Below are 16222 nucleotides of genomic sequence, written 5' to 3' on the forward strand. Positions count from 1 at the left end.
TGAGCCTATCTGGAAATTCCAAAACAGATTGTCTAGACTAGTCAGTGTTCTACAGCAAGCTCCCTTTCCCCTTCTCTCTATGCCTCTCAGGTATCACTGGTGTTATATGATTTTTATTATTATTCAATATATCATAATCCATTGTAGGTTGAGTGTCCTCTGTCTCAAAATGCTTAGGACCAGAAGCTTAGGACCAGAGCTTCAGATGTTGGAGTTGTTTACACTTGGTTGGGGATTTTTGTACAGACTGTACCAGTTATGCATGTCTATCCACCAAAATTCAAAATCCAAAATGTTTCAAAATCCAACTCATTATGAGGCTCATAAGAGTGGGGCTATTTAGCTGGCATACACCTTTAATCTAAACACTCAGGAGACAGAGGCAGGCAGCTCTCTGTGAGTTTGAAGCCAGCCTGGTCTACAGAGTGAGTTCCAGGACAGTCAGAGCTGTTACACAGAGAAACCCTGTCTCAAAATAAAATGAAATAATAATAAAAACAGGAAATGAGGCTATTTAACTTGTATTGATCTTAATCTTTTTAGTGTTCAAGCTATGTCCAATTTAGCCAGGAAGAGCTGTCAGGGATGGAGAGATGGCTCAGTGGTTAAGAGCAACTTCTGCTCTTCCAGATGACCAGGTTAGATTCCCAGCACCCACATGGCGGCTCACAACCATCTGTAACTCCAGTTCCAGGGATCTGATGCCCTCTTCTGGCTTCCATGGACACTGAATGCATGTGGTCCACAGACATTCATACAGGCAAAACACACATACACATAAACTAAAAATAAACAAATCTTTATCCCCTAGGGCCTTGGCTAGGACCTCACTGGTGCTGCCTGAATTTCCAGGTCTACCCTGTCCTCCCCGCCTCCTGGAAGCAAGACTCTTGCAGCTGCTGTGGGTGAGACACTTCCTCTCCTCTGCAGCAGGTCAGAGTTTACATCTCTCGTGGCTCTCTGGCCATAACTCCACCTGCCTTCCTCCCTCCTTCCTCGCCTGTCATTTGCCATTTGCCTCGTCACCAGTAACTGGTGAAGGAGAGGGAGCTGGGACAGTGGCTCCATTGGCAAAGGGCTCACCGTGCAACCCTGAGGACCTCAGGTTGGATCAGCACCCACACTAAAAACCAAAGCAGGGGTGAGTGGATGGACAGAGGCAAATCCCTGGAGCTCCATGGCAAACTGGTAAGCTTTGGGTTCAGGGAGAGACCCCCATCTCAAGAAATGAGGCCAGGCATTGTAATGCATGCCTGTAACCCCAATACTCAGGAGCCAGAGGCAGGCAGATCTCTACGAGTTTGAAGCCAGGATGTTCTATGGGGGGTTCCAGGACAGTCAGGACCACATAGAGAGAGCCTATCTGAAAACGGGAAAAGTAGTCTAGAAAGATGGCTCAGTGGTTTAAGAACACTTCTTGTTCTTGCAGAGGACCTGGATGCAATTCCCAACACCCACATGGTGGCTCACAACCATCCATAACTTCAGTTCCAAGGGTCCAACATCCTCATCTGACTTCTGAGGGCATCAGGCACATACATACATGCCGACAAAACACTCATACATATAAAATAGAATTTGAACATTTTGAGAGAGAGAGAAAAGAAATAAGGTGGAAAGCAACCGAGGAAGGCACCCAATGTCTGCCTCTGGCCTCCACAGGCACATGTAGACATACATGAACACACACAAAACTGGGAGAAGGGTGCCACAAGACAGGAGAGACACACAGAAAACAATCTCTGGGACACTATCAACCTCTAACCCATCTACAGGAAGCTTCCTTGTTTATGGTTCATTGCATTACTGGTTGCCTCAAAAGTGAAGCCTATGAAATTTATAACCTATTATTTCCTTTTATGTTCATATAAAATACCCACCATAAGAAGGACTGCCCAGTGTCTGGGCTGCCTATCCCTTTCCCTTACACTGTCTCTCTAGAAAGTACATCGTTATTTTGCCTTGTTTACAGCTATGTTCATCACTGGAGTCCTAGTGGATGAAATTTACCACGTGCCAGTCATGGCTTAGGAATGAGAAAATGGCGTCACCTGGAACACAGGTGGAGAGGTAAGCAGGCCTTCCCATTTATTTGTTAAGCCTGCACCTCTGCCCCCTGCCTGAGACACTTAGTGTCATCTCTCTGTTCCCAGAGAGGAACACATGGGACATGGCATCACCACTGTTTCTTTATATACCTGTCCCACCTGAAAAACTACAATCCCCTCTAATGCAAAGGGAAGCGCATGGTCATCTGTATGGTGCCAGCACTCAGAAATGACACAGAAATGTTCGCAGATTTCCTCTTGTGTCCAGCCAAGAGCGCGCTCAGCTGCCCGCGGGGCTCTTCCTGTTAGCTAGAGACAGGCCTGCAGCCTGTCGCTCCAGTCCCAGCAACTCACAAAAGGCCTTTGACTCCACCACATGGGCCATTCCAGGAAAAACCACCTTCCCTGACACAGCACCTGTCACTAAGTCCAGTGTCCCCACAGCTGTGAGGTTGCACAGAGCCACAGTGTTCCCCGGGAAACAAGGGCTGGGCCCAAGGCTGCAGAGGCAGCTGGGAGAGCAGTGTGGAAGGCTGAGGGCCTTTTCTTCAGCAGTGACCAACACATAACTTGGAGAACAGCCTTGGTGAGGGATAGAGAACACGTTAACATAGACCAGCCACAGGCCCTGGCCTCCGAGAAGGCTCACCTGGTCTTTCCTCTCAATCTTCTTCTCTGTTTGCTGAGGCACTGGACTCTCGGGAGGCACGGTCAGCCGTAGTCTGCAGACATTTGCCTAAAAGCGGAGGAGGACAGTCCAATTAGGATGGGGCTGGGGGCAGGAGTCAGGGACCCTGCGCCTTCTCTCTGACTATTCACGGTAATGGGCTCATCACACCACACTGATGGCACCGGAAGGAGGCTGAGAGTGAGACCAGCACAGCCTGGCACAGGTGCCCACCACCAGCACCCACCAGCAGCCTGCTGCTCAAACAAGGAGCTATTAAATACCTGCAGAGACTTCAAACATTTTTTTTTTTTGAGACAGGGTTTCTCTGTGTAGCTTTGGAGCCTGTCCTAGGACTCACTCTGTAGGCCAGGCTGGCCTCGAACTCACAAAGATCCGCCTGCCTCTGCCTCCCAAGTGCTGGGATTAAAGGCGTGAGCTACCACAGCCACGCTAATTTCAAATATTTTTAAATGGCTCAGGTTTCATAACAATATGCCTAAAATGATCTCATTTCACAGATAAAGGCCAAAATTCCCCTAGAGAGATGGAAGCCAAATTACATAGTGCAGTTACTTCTTGTCTAAAATCTAAGATTTCCAGTGATGGGGTAGGAGGTTATTTTCTGGTTTTCTAGCCTATGTGTTTAACTTTTCTACAACAGACATGGAAATGTTAACCACAAGGTTTTTATTTTATATGTTGTGTGTGAGTGGGTGTGCATGGGTGTGCGTGCAGGTGGCAGGGCAAAGGCCAACTTTGTGGAATCAGTGCTTTCCGTTCACCTTAATGTGGGTCCTGGAGATCATACTTAGGTCAGGCTTGCACAGCCAGGTGCCTCTGCCTGCTGAGCCATCTCACTGGCCCAATCACAGCATCCAGAACGTTTCTTTACTCACATTCATATTGATTATTCACAGTAGGAAGAAGTGACTTCAATGTCCACTGTCAGATGGAGGAGCCAAATAGACACACACCATAGACTACCACTCAGCTTTAAAAAGGACGGGGGCCGGGCGGTGGTGGCGCACACCTGTAATCCCAGCACTCAGGAGGCAGAGGCAGGCGGATCTCTGTGATCTCTACAGAGCTAGTTCAGGACAGGCTCCAAAGCTACTAAGAAACCCTGTCTCGAAAACCAAAAAAAAAAGGAAGGGAGCTCTGCTACAGTGCAACATGGATGAACCGTGACAAGACACTACCTGAAATCCGCCAAGCACACAAGAGCAAAGCAGCCTTCTACACAGTGCACCTAGACCAGTCATGCTCATCGAGACGGGGGCTGGAAGGTGCTGCCAGGAGCCGAGGAGACAGAGAATGGGGAGTTAGCATCTCCTGGGTATAGAACTTCAGTTTGACAAGATGGGGGAATTGACAGCGGTGGTGGGGTCACAGTACCGGAAATGCACTCAATGCCATCAACCTGTACCCGTCAAAACAGTTAAGGCGACAAATGTAATGGTTTGAGTATTTCAGAATTGAAAGAAGAAGAAAAAGCCAAAGCTGCTCATGGTTGCTAAGAGTTCAAAGAGATTTAACAGAAAAGTCCAATACCCAGAGCATAATTGCCAAGGCGACAACATCTGACATTTCATCAGCTGCTCCGTGAGCACCTGTCACTGGCCTCTGAGGAACTCATGTCAGGTTATAAGGGCTGTCAATAAAGTTCACTGAAATTCCAGAATAAAGGCCAGTAGTGGTGCACACCTTTAATCCCAGCCTTCAGGAGGCAGAGCCAGGCAGATCTCTGTGAGTTCGAGGCCAGCCTGGTCTACATAGAAAGGTCCAGGACAGCGGGAGCTACATAGTTAGACTGTGCCTCGAAAACAAACAAAATACAATCTATACATATACACATACACACATACACATATGAATAAAGGTTCCCAAGAGGTTTTCAAATGGCCAGCTCTGGGGGTACGGCTCCATGGTAGAACTCTGGTATAACACACAGGAGGCTCTGGGTTTAAGCTCAGTACTGCAGAGTCATGCCAAGCCAATGAGAGAGAAAGTCTAAATTATACTGTTCCTCTTCAAAGTAAACACGAAAGAAGCATTCAAGCAGCCACTGAGGAGAGCTCCAGCTTGTGTGATTTGCCAAGAGTCTGGTGATAGCAGGGGATCCTGAGCAGTCATTTTCCTGACCCCTGGAACTAAAAATAGACCAGCATACCAGTGACAAGGCAGTGACAACATCAGAGGCTACGCACTCACAGTACTTGCTGGGTGCCGGGTACCAGCTAAGTGACCCTAAGGTCATTTAATACTGAACATAACCCTATGGAGAAGGTCCTCTTACCAGGCCTACTGAGCAGTTAGGAAGTCATCTCCAGCAAGGGGGTGTGGAGGGCCCACACTAGGATACAGGAGAGCTAAGATTTGAGCCTGGCCAGTCTGCAGAGCCTCTTCGCCTTCACATTCTCTGCCACCACAACCCTGAAACACCATATGGGCCTGACTCGTGGGAAGACTGCTTGTCCCCTGCTATAATTCAATGTGTGTCCGAACCCACAGTACCTCAGAATAGGGCCTTATGTAAGTATATAGCAGGGGTTCTCACCCTTCCTAATGCTGTGACCCTTTGATACGGTTCCTCATGTTGTGGTGACCCCCAACCATAAAATTATTTTCATTTCTACTTCATAACTGTACTTTGGCTACTGTTATGAATCTCCTGTAAATAGTTTTGAGGACAGAGGTTTGCCAAAAGGGTCATTAACCACAAGTTGAGAACCACTGGTATAGAGTATTTTGCTTTGTTTTGTCTGAGACAGGGTCTCATGTATCCTAGATTAGTCTGGAACTTGTTATGTAGCTAAGGATAACCTTGAACTTTCAGATCTTCCTACCTCCCCCTACCAAGCGCAGCTCTTATGGGGCATGCACCACCATGGCTGGTTTATGTACTGGGAATGGAACCCAGGGCCTTGTGTGTGCTATAGGCAAGCTCTGTCAACTGAGCTATACGGTGTCTTTTCAGAGTCTATCAAAAATGAGGTCACAGGGGTAATCCTTATCCAACGTTATTGGTAAACTTGTAAAGTGGGAATTTCAGAGGCAGAGGTACAAGGAGAACAGCTCAGAACCATTCAAATGCTCATCTAATTCAGGTCTGGCAGTGCTGGCCCACAACCTCAGCTACCTGGGAGGTAGAGGCAAGAGTAGAGTGAGCTGAAGGGTTCCTCAGAGACAAAATGAGTTCAAAGCCAGCTGGAACAACTTTGTGAGCCCCTGTCTCAAAAAAACTGCAAGACTGGGCATGGTGGCACGTGCCTTCAATCCCAGCACCCAGAGGGTAGGGACAGGGGGATATTTGTGAGTTCAAGACCAGCCTGGTCCACATAGCAAATTGCAGGCCAGCCAGGATTACACCCCTGTCTTAAAGAAACAAAACCAGAAAGTCATTGCCTAGCATGTACAAAGCCCTGGGTTTTGTTTACTACTTTCTTCTCCCATAAAACATATGATGAGGCTTCAAGGTCCCTTTCCATCCTTACTTTCTTCTGCGAAAGCTTCATCGCCCAGTGACCTCAGGATGGAGCTGGCCAGACACCCAGGGCGATCTTTGTCCCGGCCAACTTTATAACCAGCTTTCAATGCTCACGGCCAGACATGCTGGCCAAGAGGAGAGCAAGCCATTCTATCGGGTAGCTCTTTCCGGATGGGCAACAGCACCAATGGAAAACTGGGTGTGGCCTGTGGAGGAGAATAGCCTTCTGGCTTCAGGCCACTCCACCTGGCTAAAACCAGACTGGCATTTACAGACATTAAAGTGTAAGTAAGCCACACCAGGCAAGACCATGCAAATCTGTGATTCCCTGAGATCATTTCTGTCAGGCTGGATCTGGCCCAGGGCTTATCTGTTGGCAGAAGAAAGGAGGTATGTTTCTACTGTGCCACATCCCATACACACATGGGGACACACACACATGTATATGCACTCACTTGCATAAATGCATACATGCACACAGGCTCCAACATCCACTAGCTAAATTACTCTGAATTTCAAGAGTAAGATGAAATTAAATGGAAGGCATACCTCTATAAATGTTTAGAGTTTGTGTGTGTGTGTGTGTGTGTGTGTGTGTGTGTGTGTGTGTGTCCACATATATACACACATTTATGTTTAAAAGTGTGGACACCCACATGCCCCAGCACGAGGCTGTCAGCCCTTGCTGCCATGTTTGAGGCAGAGCATCTTGGTTGTTTGCTGCTGCACACACCAGGCTGGCAGGCCCATGAGCTTCCAGGGATTCTCCTGCCTCTACCTCCCATCTCTTTGTAGGAGTGCTGAGGTTACAATTTTTAAGTGGGTTCTAAGGATTCAGACTCAGGTCCTCACACTTGCTCAGCAAGGGCTGTACTGGCTGAGTCACCTCCCCGGCCCTGTTAAAGTATTTTTATTATTATCTAGATACTATCACTGTGCCCTCAACCTACATGCTCCAAAACAAAACAGGTCTGCTCAGCTTCCTGACCCTCGTTTCCATGGAAACTATTTGAGCAATGGGACTGGGGACAGGAGATGGTAAACAAAGTCTTTTCACTGGCTGGTAGGTCCTAGAGGGGCATTCCCTAATGGCCGTACTTTTCAGGAAAAAGACCTTACACATTCATTCATCCAAAAGTGAGGTGGGCAGACACCATTGTTGTACCCCTAGTCCGCTGGCCCTCCCAGAACGCTGACATTCCACTGCACACTTCCCACAGTGGGCAGCTACACCGTGTCCATCAGACTGGGCTGTGAGCCATGCTCACCCTGAAGTACACAAAGCCAACAGTAAACACAATACATAAAAATGCACTGAGGCTGCAAGATAAAAGATTTGGCTTCAAAGCACTCAGGCCATTGCAGCAGGTGCCTGGGGCTACACCCTCGGGTCCTATCTGAAATGTCGCTCTCGTCAGCAGAGGGCTTGATGGGAACATTAAAGACCACAGCTACTGTTAAGAGATGCTGACCCACTCATGACCCACTGTCAACAGCACATAAGCAACTTAACCCCAGCTTGGAGCAGGACCACACAGCTCCTGAACAGACAGATGATCCCAGTGAAAAAAGAAAGGTGCAGAACAAAATGTTAAGACTAACCCCATTTTTGCTTTTAAACACACTCTTACAATTAATGTAGATTTAAAGGGGAGGGGGTAATACACCCTTAAGGAACCACAACTGTTAATGCCGCTTATCTCCCCCACCCCAAAGGGGGTGAGTTCTGTGTTGCTTGCAACTGTTTCAAGTAGATTTTAAACTAAAATAATAACAGGGGGCTGGAGTTCAATGACTAACAACATTTTTTTTCCCCAATCATGAAGACCAAAGTTCAGCTCCGAGTGATCACATAACAAGCTAAGCATCCCATCCACATTGTAACTCCAGTTCTGAGGGGGATGGAGACAGGAAGATTGCTTGTAGCATATCTGAAAAAGCATGAGCCCCAGGTTTGGGGAGAGATTCTGTCTCAAAGGAATAGGTGAAGGGTTACAGAGGACACCAGATGTGCACTCTCTTCTGACCTCCTCATTTATGTACAAGAGTGCACGTGGCCCACACACAATTATAGTAGTAACAATGATACAAATTAAAAGAGAATATGTATGGAGGAGGTGCTAATTCTTCCTAAATTGGATAGCTTCAGGGGTAGCAAATGAAATATGCTAGAGGCCTAGGAGGTATTCTGAATTCCTGATAAAAGCTCTGATAAGGAACCTGACCCCTGAACTCTGCCCACTAGAGTGACTGGGCATAGCCCACCTCCCTCTACCCATCTTTCCTGTGGGGAATCTCCCCTGGGTAACAACAACCCGCGTGGCTTATCTCAGCATTTTATGATGCTAATCACTATGGCTTCCTGAAACTCTTACAATTCCCAGGGCTTTCCCAGGTTCAACAGTGCTCAAGAGGTAGTTAGGACAATTTATACCCAGGGTTTCCCTCAGCAGCTGGCTCTAGAAAACTACAGTGTACACACCATTGCTGTTTCTCCATCCACCCCTGGAAGCAACGTTCTAATGCAGCGGATCGAAGTCAGGAGCTGCACACAGCATGCTCCATTCTTTATCACTGAGCTCCCATGACTTGTAAACAACTTTTTAAGGGCTTGAAAGGGACCATGAAGCTGCTGTACCTACCTTCAGGAGCTTGTAAGCTATTAATATTCTCACTAGCATAGCCAATGCATGGTAGTGAGATGTGGGGTAGTTAAAGCATGGAAATCTACATTTCTTGGGTTGTACTACTGGTTTTGACACTAGCTAAGAGACTTTTAGAAAGTGGCTTCATCCTCAGAGCTTCAGTTACCTCAGTCATAAAATAAAGCTAAGAACACAGCATTCTCTGTCAAGGGTGAAGGTTAAATTAGCTGACACATGGTAAAGTGTTGAGCAGTCTCTGGCACATGTTAGGATTCTAGAAGTGTTCTTATTCTAGGGAGAACCTTAATCTTAGTTATAAGTGGGACTTTATGGGAAAGGTGGCACCTAGAAATGCCACATGAGCTGGGTATAGAAGGACAGAGAGGACTTTCAGGTCAGTGAGGTCTGGGAAATCCATCATCACCAAACAACAGACATCTCCCAGGCAAAATGTTCCAAGATAGGCCAGGCACCGCTCAATGCTGACATGTCCAGACAGTGACAAGTTAACCTGAGCTATTTGGTTAGCAGGTGAGATGAACGCAAACAGAGATAAGGACCAGAGACTCACATTGACCTATGAGTTCATTTCAACAATCCAACTGAATAATGAAGTGTCTCCCTGCACTACAGAATGGATAGAAGGAAAGACACAGCTTGAGATCAGGCAAGTGTTTTACCGGGATGGCTTTTAGAGCCTTTCCAGGGCTTAGCAGGGTATCAGTGTGGTTTGGTTGGATAGTTTGGGGGGTGAACTGAAACAAAGGAGGCCACACCTGAAACTCCCTAGAGATTCCCCAGTCTTCAGAGCCATCCTCCAGGGAGGGAAGGCAGAGAGAAGCAGCTAGCATTCAGCTCTCCTTCCCAAAAAAGGTACAATCCAGTCTTTGTAGCTCAGGGTACCTAGGGAGCTCAGGGCATCCTCTAGGGCCCTTTGTGACCCCTTTTGTGGAGGCAGAGGTTCTCATCTAGAGACACACTGGGGTTTTACCCACCTTTTTGCTCTTAGCTTCTGATACTGGGGCTCACAGAGGCACGAGGGTCCTATCTCAAGGGGAGAAGATCACTTAGGGAGGTGATAAGAATTTGCTCATCAGTCTGCAAATCAGATTTCAGTAAGGAAATGAGCCCAATGCATTTATGTTTCCCTCAGGTCTAGTCCATTCCTTTGTGGGTGTGGCTGGAGGACCAACCTCCACTCCCTGCTACACGCAAGTATCCAACCTCTGGAACCTGCATGCCAGGCTATGTGGGAACGGAACACGCACCATCTAGATAAGGTCTGCTGTGACCCTGAACTTGTAGCTTCATTATCTATATCAAGGTGGGGTCAACTTTCTATATAAAGGGCTAGATAAGAACCATTCAGACTTTGTAGGCCACAGTGAAATCCACTCTTAGCTCAGAGACATACAAAACAGAGCAGGCCAGATCTGCCCAAGGAGCAGCATCCAGCCTCCCCTCTCACCATGAGAAAGGGCCCTTTCCCATGTCAGGCCTGCTGCTGCACAAAAGTCACCAAGAGGGAGGCAGGGAGCTGCCCTTGCTCTCTCAACTCTCTCTCTGGATCACTTCCGTACTAGCCACAGAATGTGCCCTAAGTGCTAAGATCTGAGAAGAAAGTATAAACCCACAAATGCACACAAAAATCCCAGTACATCTAGCAGTGTTTGGAACTCTTGGTCCTGCCCCACCCATAAGCCCTGATGGCCATCCATGAGGCCCAAGGGATCTTACTGGCTGCCCCAGAATATCTGCCTTTCCAAGAAATCTGTAAGGGGAAGCGGTGCTTAGGAAAACGCTCATTCTCAGCTGTACTCACAATCACAGGAGCTGCTCCCCAGTCAACACGGGGGCTTGTCCTTTCAGCCTGTGCTCCTTACAGTTCAAAGCCTGACTTGGCTTTGAGGGGGACCCAGACGTAACTGCTTTAAGCTGCCTAATGACCAAGTTTGAGAGTCAACGAACTAACCCAATAAGAGAAATCCCAACCATGGCAGAGGAAGAGGCAAGGGACAGTACTTGGAGACCTGGCCAGACTATCTAACTTCTCACCTGGGCCAGTACTTCTCTCCATTCCTCACCTGCTCCCTTCCCTGGTAAGACGGAAGCATTTGGCTGGCTGGATCCCAGGAATTCGCTTCCTAAGTTCTCCATTCCCAAATGTGTGTCAAGTGTGGTTTCTTTGGGACCTTGGATGTCATATCTTCTGCCACCCACCTTGCTTTTTACTGAAACATGGTTTCTCAGTAGCCTGCAACTCACCAAGTAGGCCAGCAATCCCCAGGGATCTGCTGTGTCTGTCTCCCCATTGCTGAGATTATGAACCCACACAGCCACCATGCCTGGCTTTTTATTTCATTTTATTTACATGGGTTCTGGGGCTTGAACTCAGGACCTGTGCTTGTGTGGGGGGCACTATATTAACACAGGGCATCTCTAGAGCTTCGCAAGTGGTCACTCAGCTCCACACAACTGTGGGTTGCACAGGCTGAGGGAATGAGGGTTCAGGGAGACTCGGATTCTCACGAGGGGAGAAGCATGAAGCAAAGAGAGAAAAACACCATTGGAAGCTCTGGCGTGGTGGGTGGGAGCTTGAGTACCTGGGGAGAGACTAAAGGACAAGGAAGACCAGAGTCAGCTCAGGGGCCTGGACGTCACACTGGAGTTTGGCCTTGCAGAGGTTCCTGATGCAGAACCAGGTGGCTGGATTTTGCATGTTAGAAAAGACCATTCTCTTCCATAAAGAAGGGATATGAGTCAGCCTTGTGATTGACATTTAGTTGACACAGCTCGTCGGAAAGAGGCAAACACCACTGCATTATTCTCCTACACGCTGGAAAAGTACTGGGGCCATTTTAAACCCCAAAGCAGGAAACGGCTGAAGGGCTTCAGGTTAAACCTCAGGTTCGACCCTATCGAGTCAGCTCTTGAACTAGATCAGGCACCTGAGGCTCACTGACTTGGAAGGGTGTGCCAGCCACCAAGATGCTTAGTGAGGACACAAAGCTCCAGGTCCCTTGCTGGGATGTGGATGCACAGCACAGGAAAACATCATCGACAGGGGACCACATGTAGGCCTCTGCAGCGGCCCAGGAACAAGGATAGACCATCTTTCCATAGACTGCAGAATAAACGTGGAACTCTCCATAAACTAAGTGTCCTTCAGAGCCCCACGTCTGACCACCCTACCCAAAACAAAGCAAGATAGAAAAACAAAAAAAGGGGGGGAAAGTTGGTGTTTTTCTGAATCTCTGACTGTCAGGTGTTAGTGGCAGAGGTCTTTGGCTTTAAGTCTTGGTGATACCACAAGTCTAAGCCTGGCCTCTCAGGAACTGGCTCAGGAGGATCCCAAGCAGTGGGCTCCAGGAGTCAGGCAGATTTCTAAATGCAATGAAAATCCCTCCCCTGCACCCCACCACCAGTGGATACTACAATCAGCTTCCTTCCATCAGGGGCTGAATTCCCCCAAAATCCCATGTCCCTTCATCAGATCCCACAGGATGGTAGAGTTATGTGCACACCCTCCTTGGATTCCACAGGGTACAGGATACAAGAGCTATGCAGACTGTTTCCTCCATTGAGAAGAGGAAGCTGGGAGAACACCTGCCAGCCTCTTCCACATGCCAGTTGAGGGGAATTCCTTATTTTTGAACCAACAAGGCAGGATCGAGACTGGTGAGCACAGCGCCAGCCAGGGAGTGATGATGGGCAGGCCTGTGCTGGATTGGTTTTAAGAGAGAAGGTCTTTGCCAAGGGAAGGGCCGGCTAGGAAACAATCGTACCCCTTGGCCTTGTTTGGATTTGTTTGAGTTGGGCTTTTTTCCTCCACCAAGGGGTCACAGTACCAGCCACAGGCAGCCAAGTCTCCTTTTCTCAACAGAACACAGGGCAGGAGAGACCTGTGACGGGCCCCAGTGGATGAGCTCCAAGTACCCGGCTGCAGGAGACAGCACGTGCCCTCCACTCCAGGCACACAACCCGGCCACACAACTGACTTCATTTCAAAGGCCTGAGCTGTGAGGCTAACCTTCAATTACAAAATTCCTTTCAAAATCATGCAGTCCTTCATGCAGCTATTTTCTGAAATCCCACCCCCACACCCCCCCAAGGTCATCATTCTAGCTGTACCTAGTCTCCGAACACTTTATCTTCCCACTGTTGCCATAGATAAAACTATTTTTAGTGCACAACTGGTTTGAAGGCAGATTCTTTTATTTATTTATTTTTTAATTCCCACTGGTTAGTGTGTATGAACGCCTCTCTGAGTTTTGTTTATCCGCTAACAGAAATCACCCTCCCCCCCAGGCTCCCCCCTCCCCCTTGAGATGATTTCAGATAAGAGGGAAGTAAGTACATTTGCAGGTGGCAGTCACTGAACAAAGTGTGACCTGTGACAGCCTGACTCAGGGCAACTCGGCACAGCATCACCCGCCGCTGCCACCACTTCTGGTTGGCTGGAAGTCTGCGACAGCACAGCCTGGTTTTCCCCACCGCCACTACCTTGATAAGCCCTTTGGATAAAGCTGGTCTATTTTAATAGCTAGCAGGCCTTTTGACTTTGAGACTCGGCGTCGTCCTTTACAAAGTTCACACACAAGAACCATGCAGTTAAGTTACAAAGCAAACAATGGCATCTCCTGGTGTTTTAAGAACATTCATGACTCTGTGTTGGACTACATTCATAGCTACCCTTGGCCACAGGCGGCCCACGAGTGGCAGGTTGAACACACCCCAAAGTATTCCAGTTTGAGACCACCTCTTGTCCAAGTGCAGGGAAGAGATGAGAGGGTACAGGATTTCTTGAAAACTTTTCAATTTCAGGAACATTTCTCATGGTTACTTATTTAGTTTATAATTTGATTTTCTTGTGTTTCTGTAAGTTTTTTTTTTTTAAATAGGTGTTTTGTTCCAAAGCAGGTCTGAGACACATTATCATAGAATCTATGTCAAGCATCCATTGAGAGGAACAACAGTTCTGTTGTCCCAATTGGTCATGTCAACTGGCCTCCAAACCCCTGTTTCTACTGGCTGACTAACTAGCAGCTCACCTTCAGGGAGAGGCTTGCCTCACACACCTCAGGAAGAGCCTTCCTTTTAGCATCACTGAACCCTGGAAACACTCTGCTCACTACAAAAGTCATCACAGTATATCATTTATGACAATGTTTGCCTCAAGGAGCAGAGTAGAGCTGAGTGCCCAGCCCTGTAACACACAGAAATAGATCTATAAATATATACAGTGAGTCAGTTAGTCAATCAACACACCACAGCTTCCCAACACATGGCCCTGCCAATACACACACACACACACACACACACACACACACACACACACACACACACACACGCGCGCGCGCACTTGGAGCCTTTAGAAATATTCTGTCCACAAAAAGTGATAGGATGTTCCAGTCAGAGGCATGAGCTCTTCAGTCCAAGGTTTTGATGGAGTCTTACCCAATAGTGTGTCCAGACACCAAAGCACCATTCAAGGGAAAAATCCTCAAAGATGCTACTGAATGAACTGGTCGCATCTGTGTTCATCCACAGGGAGCCCACTACCTACCTCAGCCAGAATCTCCCTGTGGGGGAGGGGTGCTGGACACAGCTCAGGGCTGTCTTGTCAATGATTTCATTCTTTGTCAACCAAAATTTTGTTCTAATTAACAAAACTTCCCATGGGAAAAAGTCAAATACCCTTTTTGTAGTAGGGTAGGACTATGCTTGGAAACCCACTAGCCAAATGTGACACTTACTATATGAAGTTAATGATCAAGCAACCAGAGTTCTGTCAGCCTTTGGTGTCTACCATGCATACACACACACACACACACACACACACACACACACACCATCACTTGGCCCACACCCAAAAGCATCACTTGGCCCACACCCAAAAGCAACACATGCCTTTCGTGTATAAGGTAACTGCCAACAAGCCTGTCTACCAGTCAGGCAAACTGGCCTGACTACAGAAGGGGCTTTGGGTCTGGACTTAACCTATTGGAAGGAACCTGGAGAAACATGATTAGAGGAGAGGAGAGTATTCGGTATGACGACACCAAAACTAAAAAGCTACAGGCCAAGCTCTAACAGTGTTCTCTGAGGTCCCTGTCTTAGAAGGGGATGGCACGTGAACCTGACTAGCCTGGCCATTCTTTCTCGAAGCATCTGAGGTGAGAACAGATGAGGCAGAGACTGTGGCTAAACAGATTTCCACAGGGAAACCTCCCCGGAGATGATACCCAGGGCTTTAGGACTGGCCCCAGTGCCACAGAGAAGAAAGTGCCTGCCTGCATAAACTACGGTCCTGCACAGCGTGGGGTGGTCAGCAACGCCAATCTGCAAACAGGCAGCCACCTTGCCAAAGACCATTCCTGAACCACAGGCACTCTACCACTGGTGGGTGGGCACACGGACCATGCTCCTAATCAAGAGATGGAGGAAAGCCGGCATTTTAATACGTTCATTACTTGTGCATCTCAGGGTAGAGACACTCAGAAACTTCTTCCTCCCCCTTTTTAACTGGTGCCAAGGGTGGCTTGACAGTGGAGACAAGAAGAGGAAACTTCTGGGTATTGCAGACAGTCCCCCTAAGCCCTCTTCTTCCAGCCACCAGGGTGTCCGGAGGGAGGGTCTCTGTGCAGTTCGGGACAAGCCGGGAAACTTAAGCCAAGATGAGGTGTCGGCGGCCCGCAGCTGACCCCTAAGTACCCTCCCCACTACATCTCTACAGAAGGGTCGACAGGGACTTGTGCAGGAGACCCCGGCAGCTCCTTCTCTAGCTCGCTACTCACCCTCCTACTGGGCGTCCCAGGCGACTTAGCGCTGCCACCTGAGAGCAGGGTGACAGTGGACGTGGAGCGCAGCATCTCGCAGCGGCTGTGGAGCGAGGGCTGGGTCCCTGCGCTGCTCCGGGGCAGGATAAGCATGCGGGGCGCGCCCGGCGCGGGGGAGGCTCAGACACTGGAGGTTGTAGCTTCCGCAGGGCTGGAGCCCGGGAGGGGGGGCGGGGTCTGGGAGGAGCCTGGGAGGGGGCGGGGCCAAAGAGTGCTTGCTAGACCCGTCCGGCTTCATTCTCTCCCCAAAGTTGAGCGTCATTTCTCCGAATCTTCCTGTCCAGTCTCCTTGCACACTGTAGGTCCAGCTCTCTGACGCCTGTCCATTCGGCCTCACGACCCCAGTGCTTTTTGCCAACCCCGGAGGACCACTGGGACTCTTGCTGTGTGTCATTTATTCAGTAGCTACTGAGTGCTTACTATCTGTGCCTCCTTGTAAATAGCCGACCCTTGTCTTCACAGAATTTGCATCCTGATGGGGACCCTGAGAGACGCCAGCTGTCGTTGCTATGGTAGAAGACAGGTATGTGTGC

At 48.6% G+C, this 16222-nt stretch overlaps 1 protein-coding gene across 1 annotated transcript in view; it reads right to left on the minus strand.

Annotated features, from left to right (window-relative positions):
- Window positions 1-15818, minus strand: part of LOC118588046 (myocardial zonula adherens protein) — a 92469-nt gene extending 76651 nt beyond the window's left edge. The window contains exons 1-2 of the mRNA XM_036194336.1: window positions 15648-15818; window positions 2698-2784 (exon numbers count right to left, since the gene is read on the minus strand). Coding sequence (XP_036050229.1) covers window positions 2698-2784; window positions 15648-15782 — 222 coding nt within the window. The 5' untranslated portion in view covers window positions 15783-15818. The remainder of the gene's footprint in view (window positions 1-2697; window positions 2785-15647) is intronic.
- Between the last annotated feature and the right edge of the window lie 404 nt (window positions 15819-16222).

The sequence above is a fragment of the Onychomys torridus genome, chromosome 7 (assembly GCF_903995425.1).
Source record: "Onychomys torridus chromosome 7, mOncTor1.1, whole genome shotgun sequence".
In the NCBI taxonomy this organism is placed as follows: Eukaryota; Metazoa; Chordata; class Mammalia; order Rodentia; family Cricetidae; genus Onychomys; species Onychomys torridus.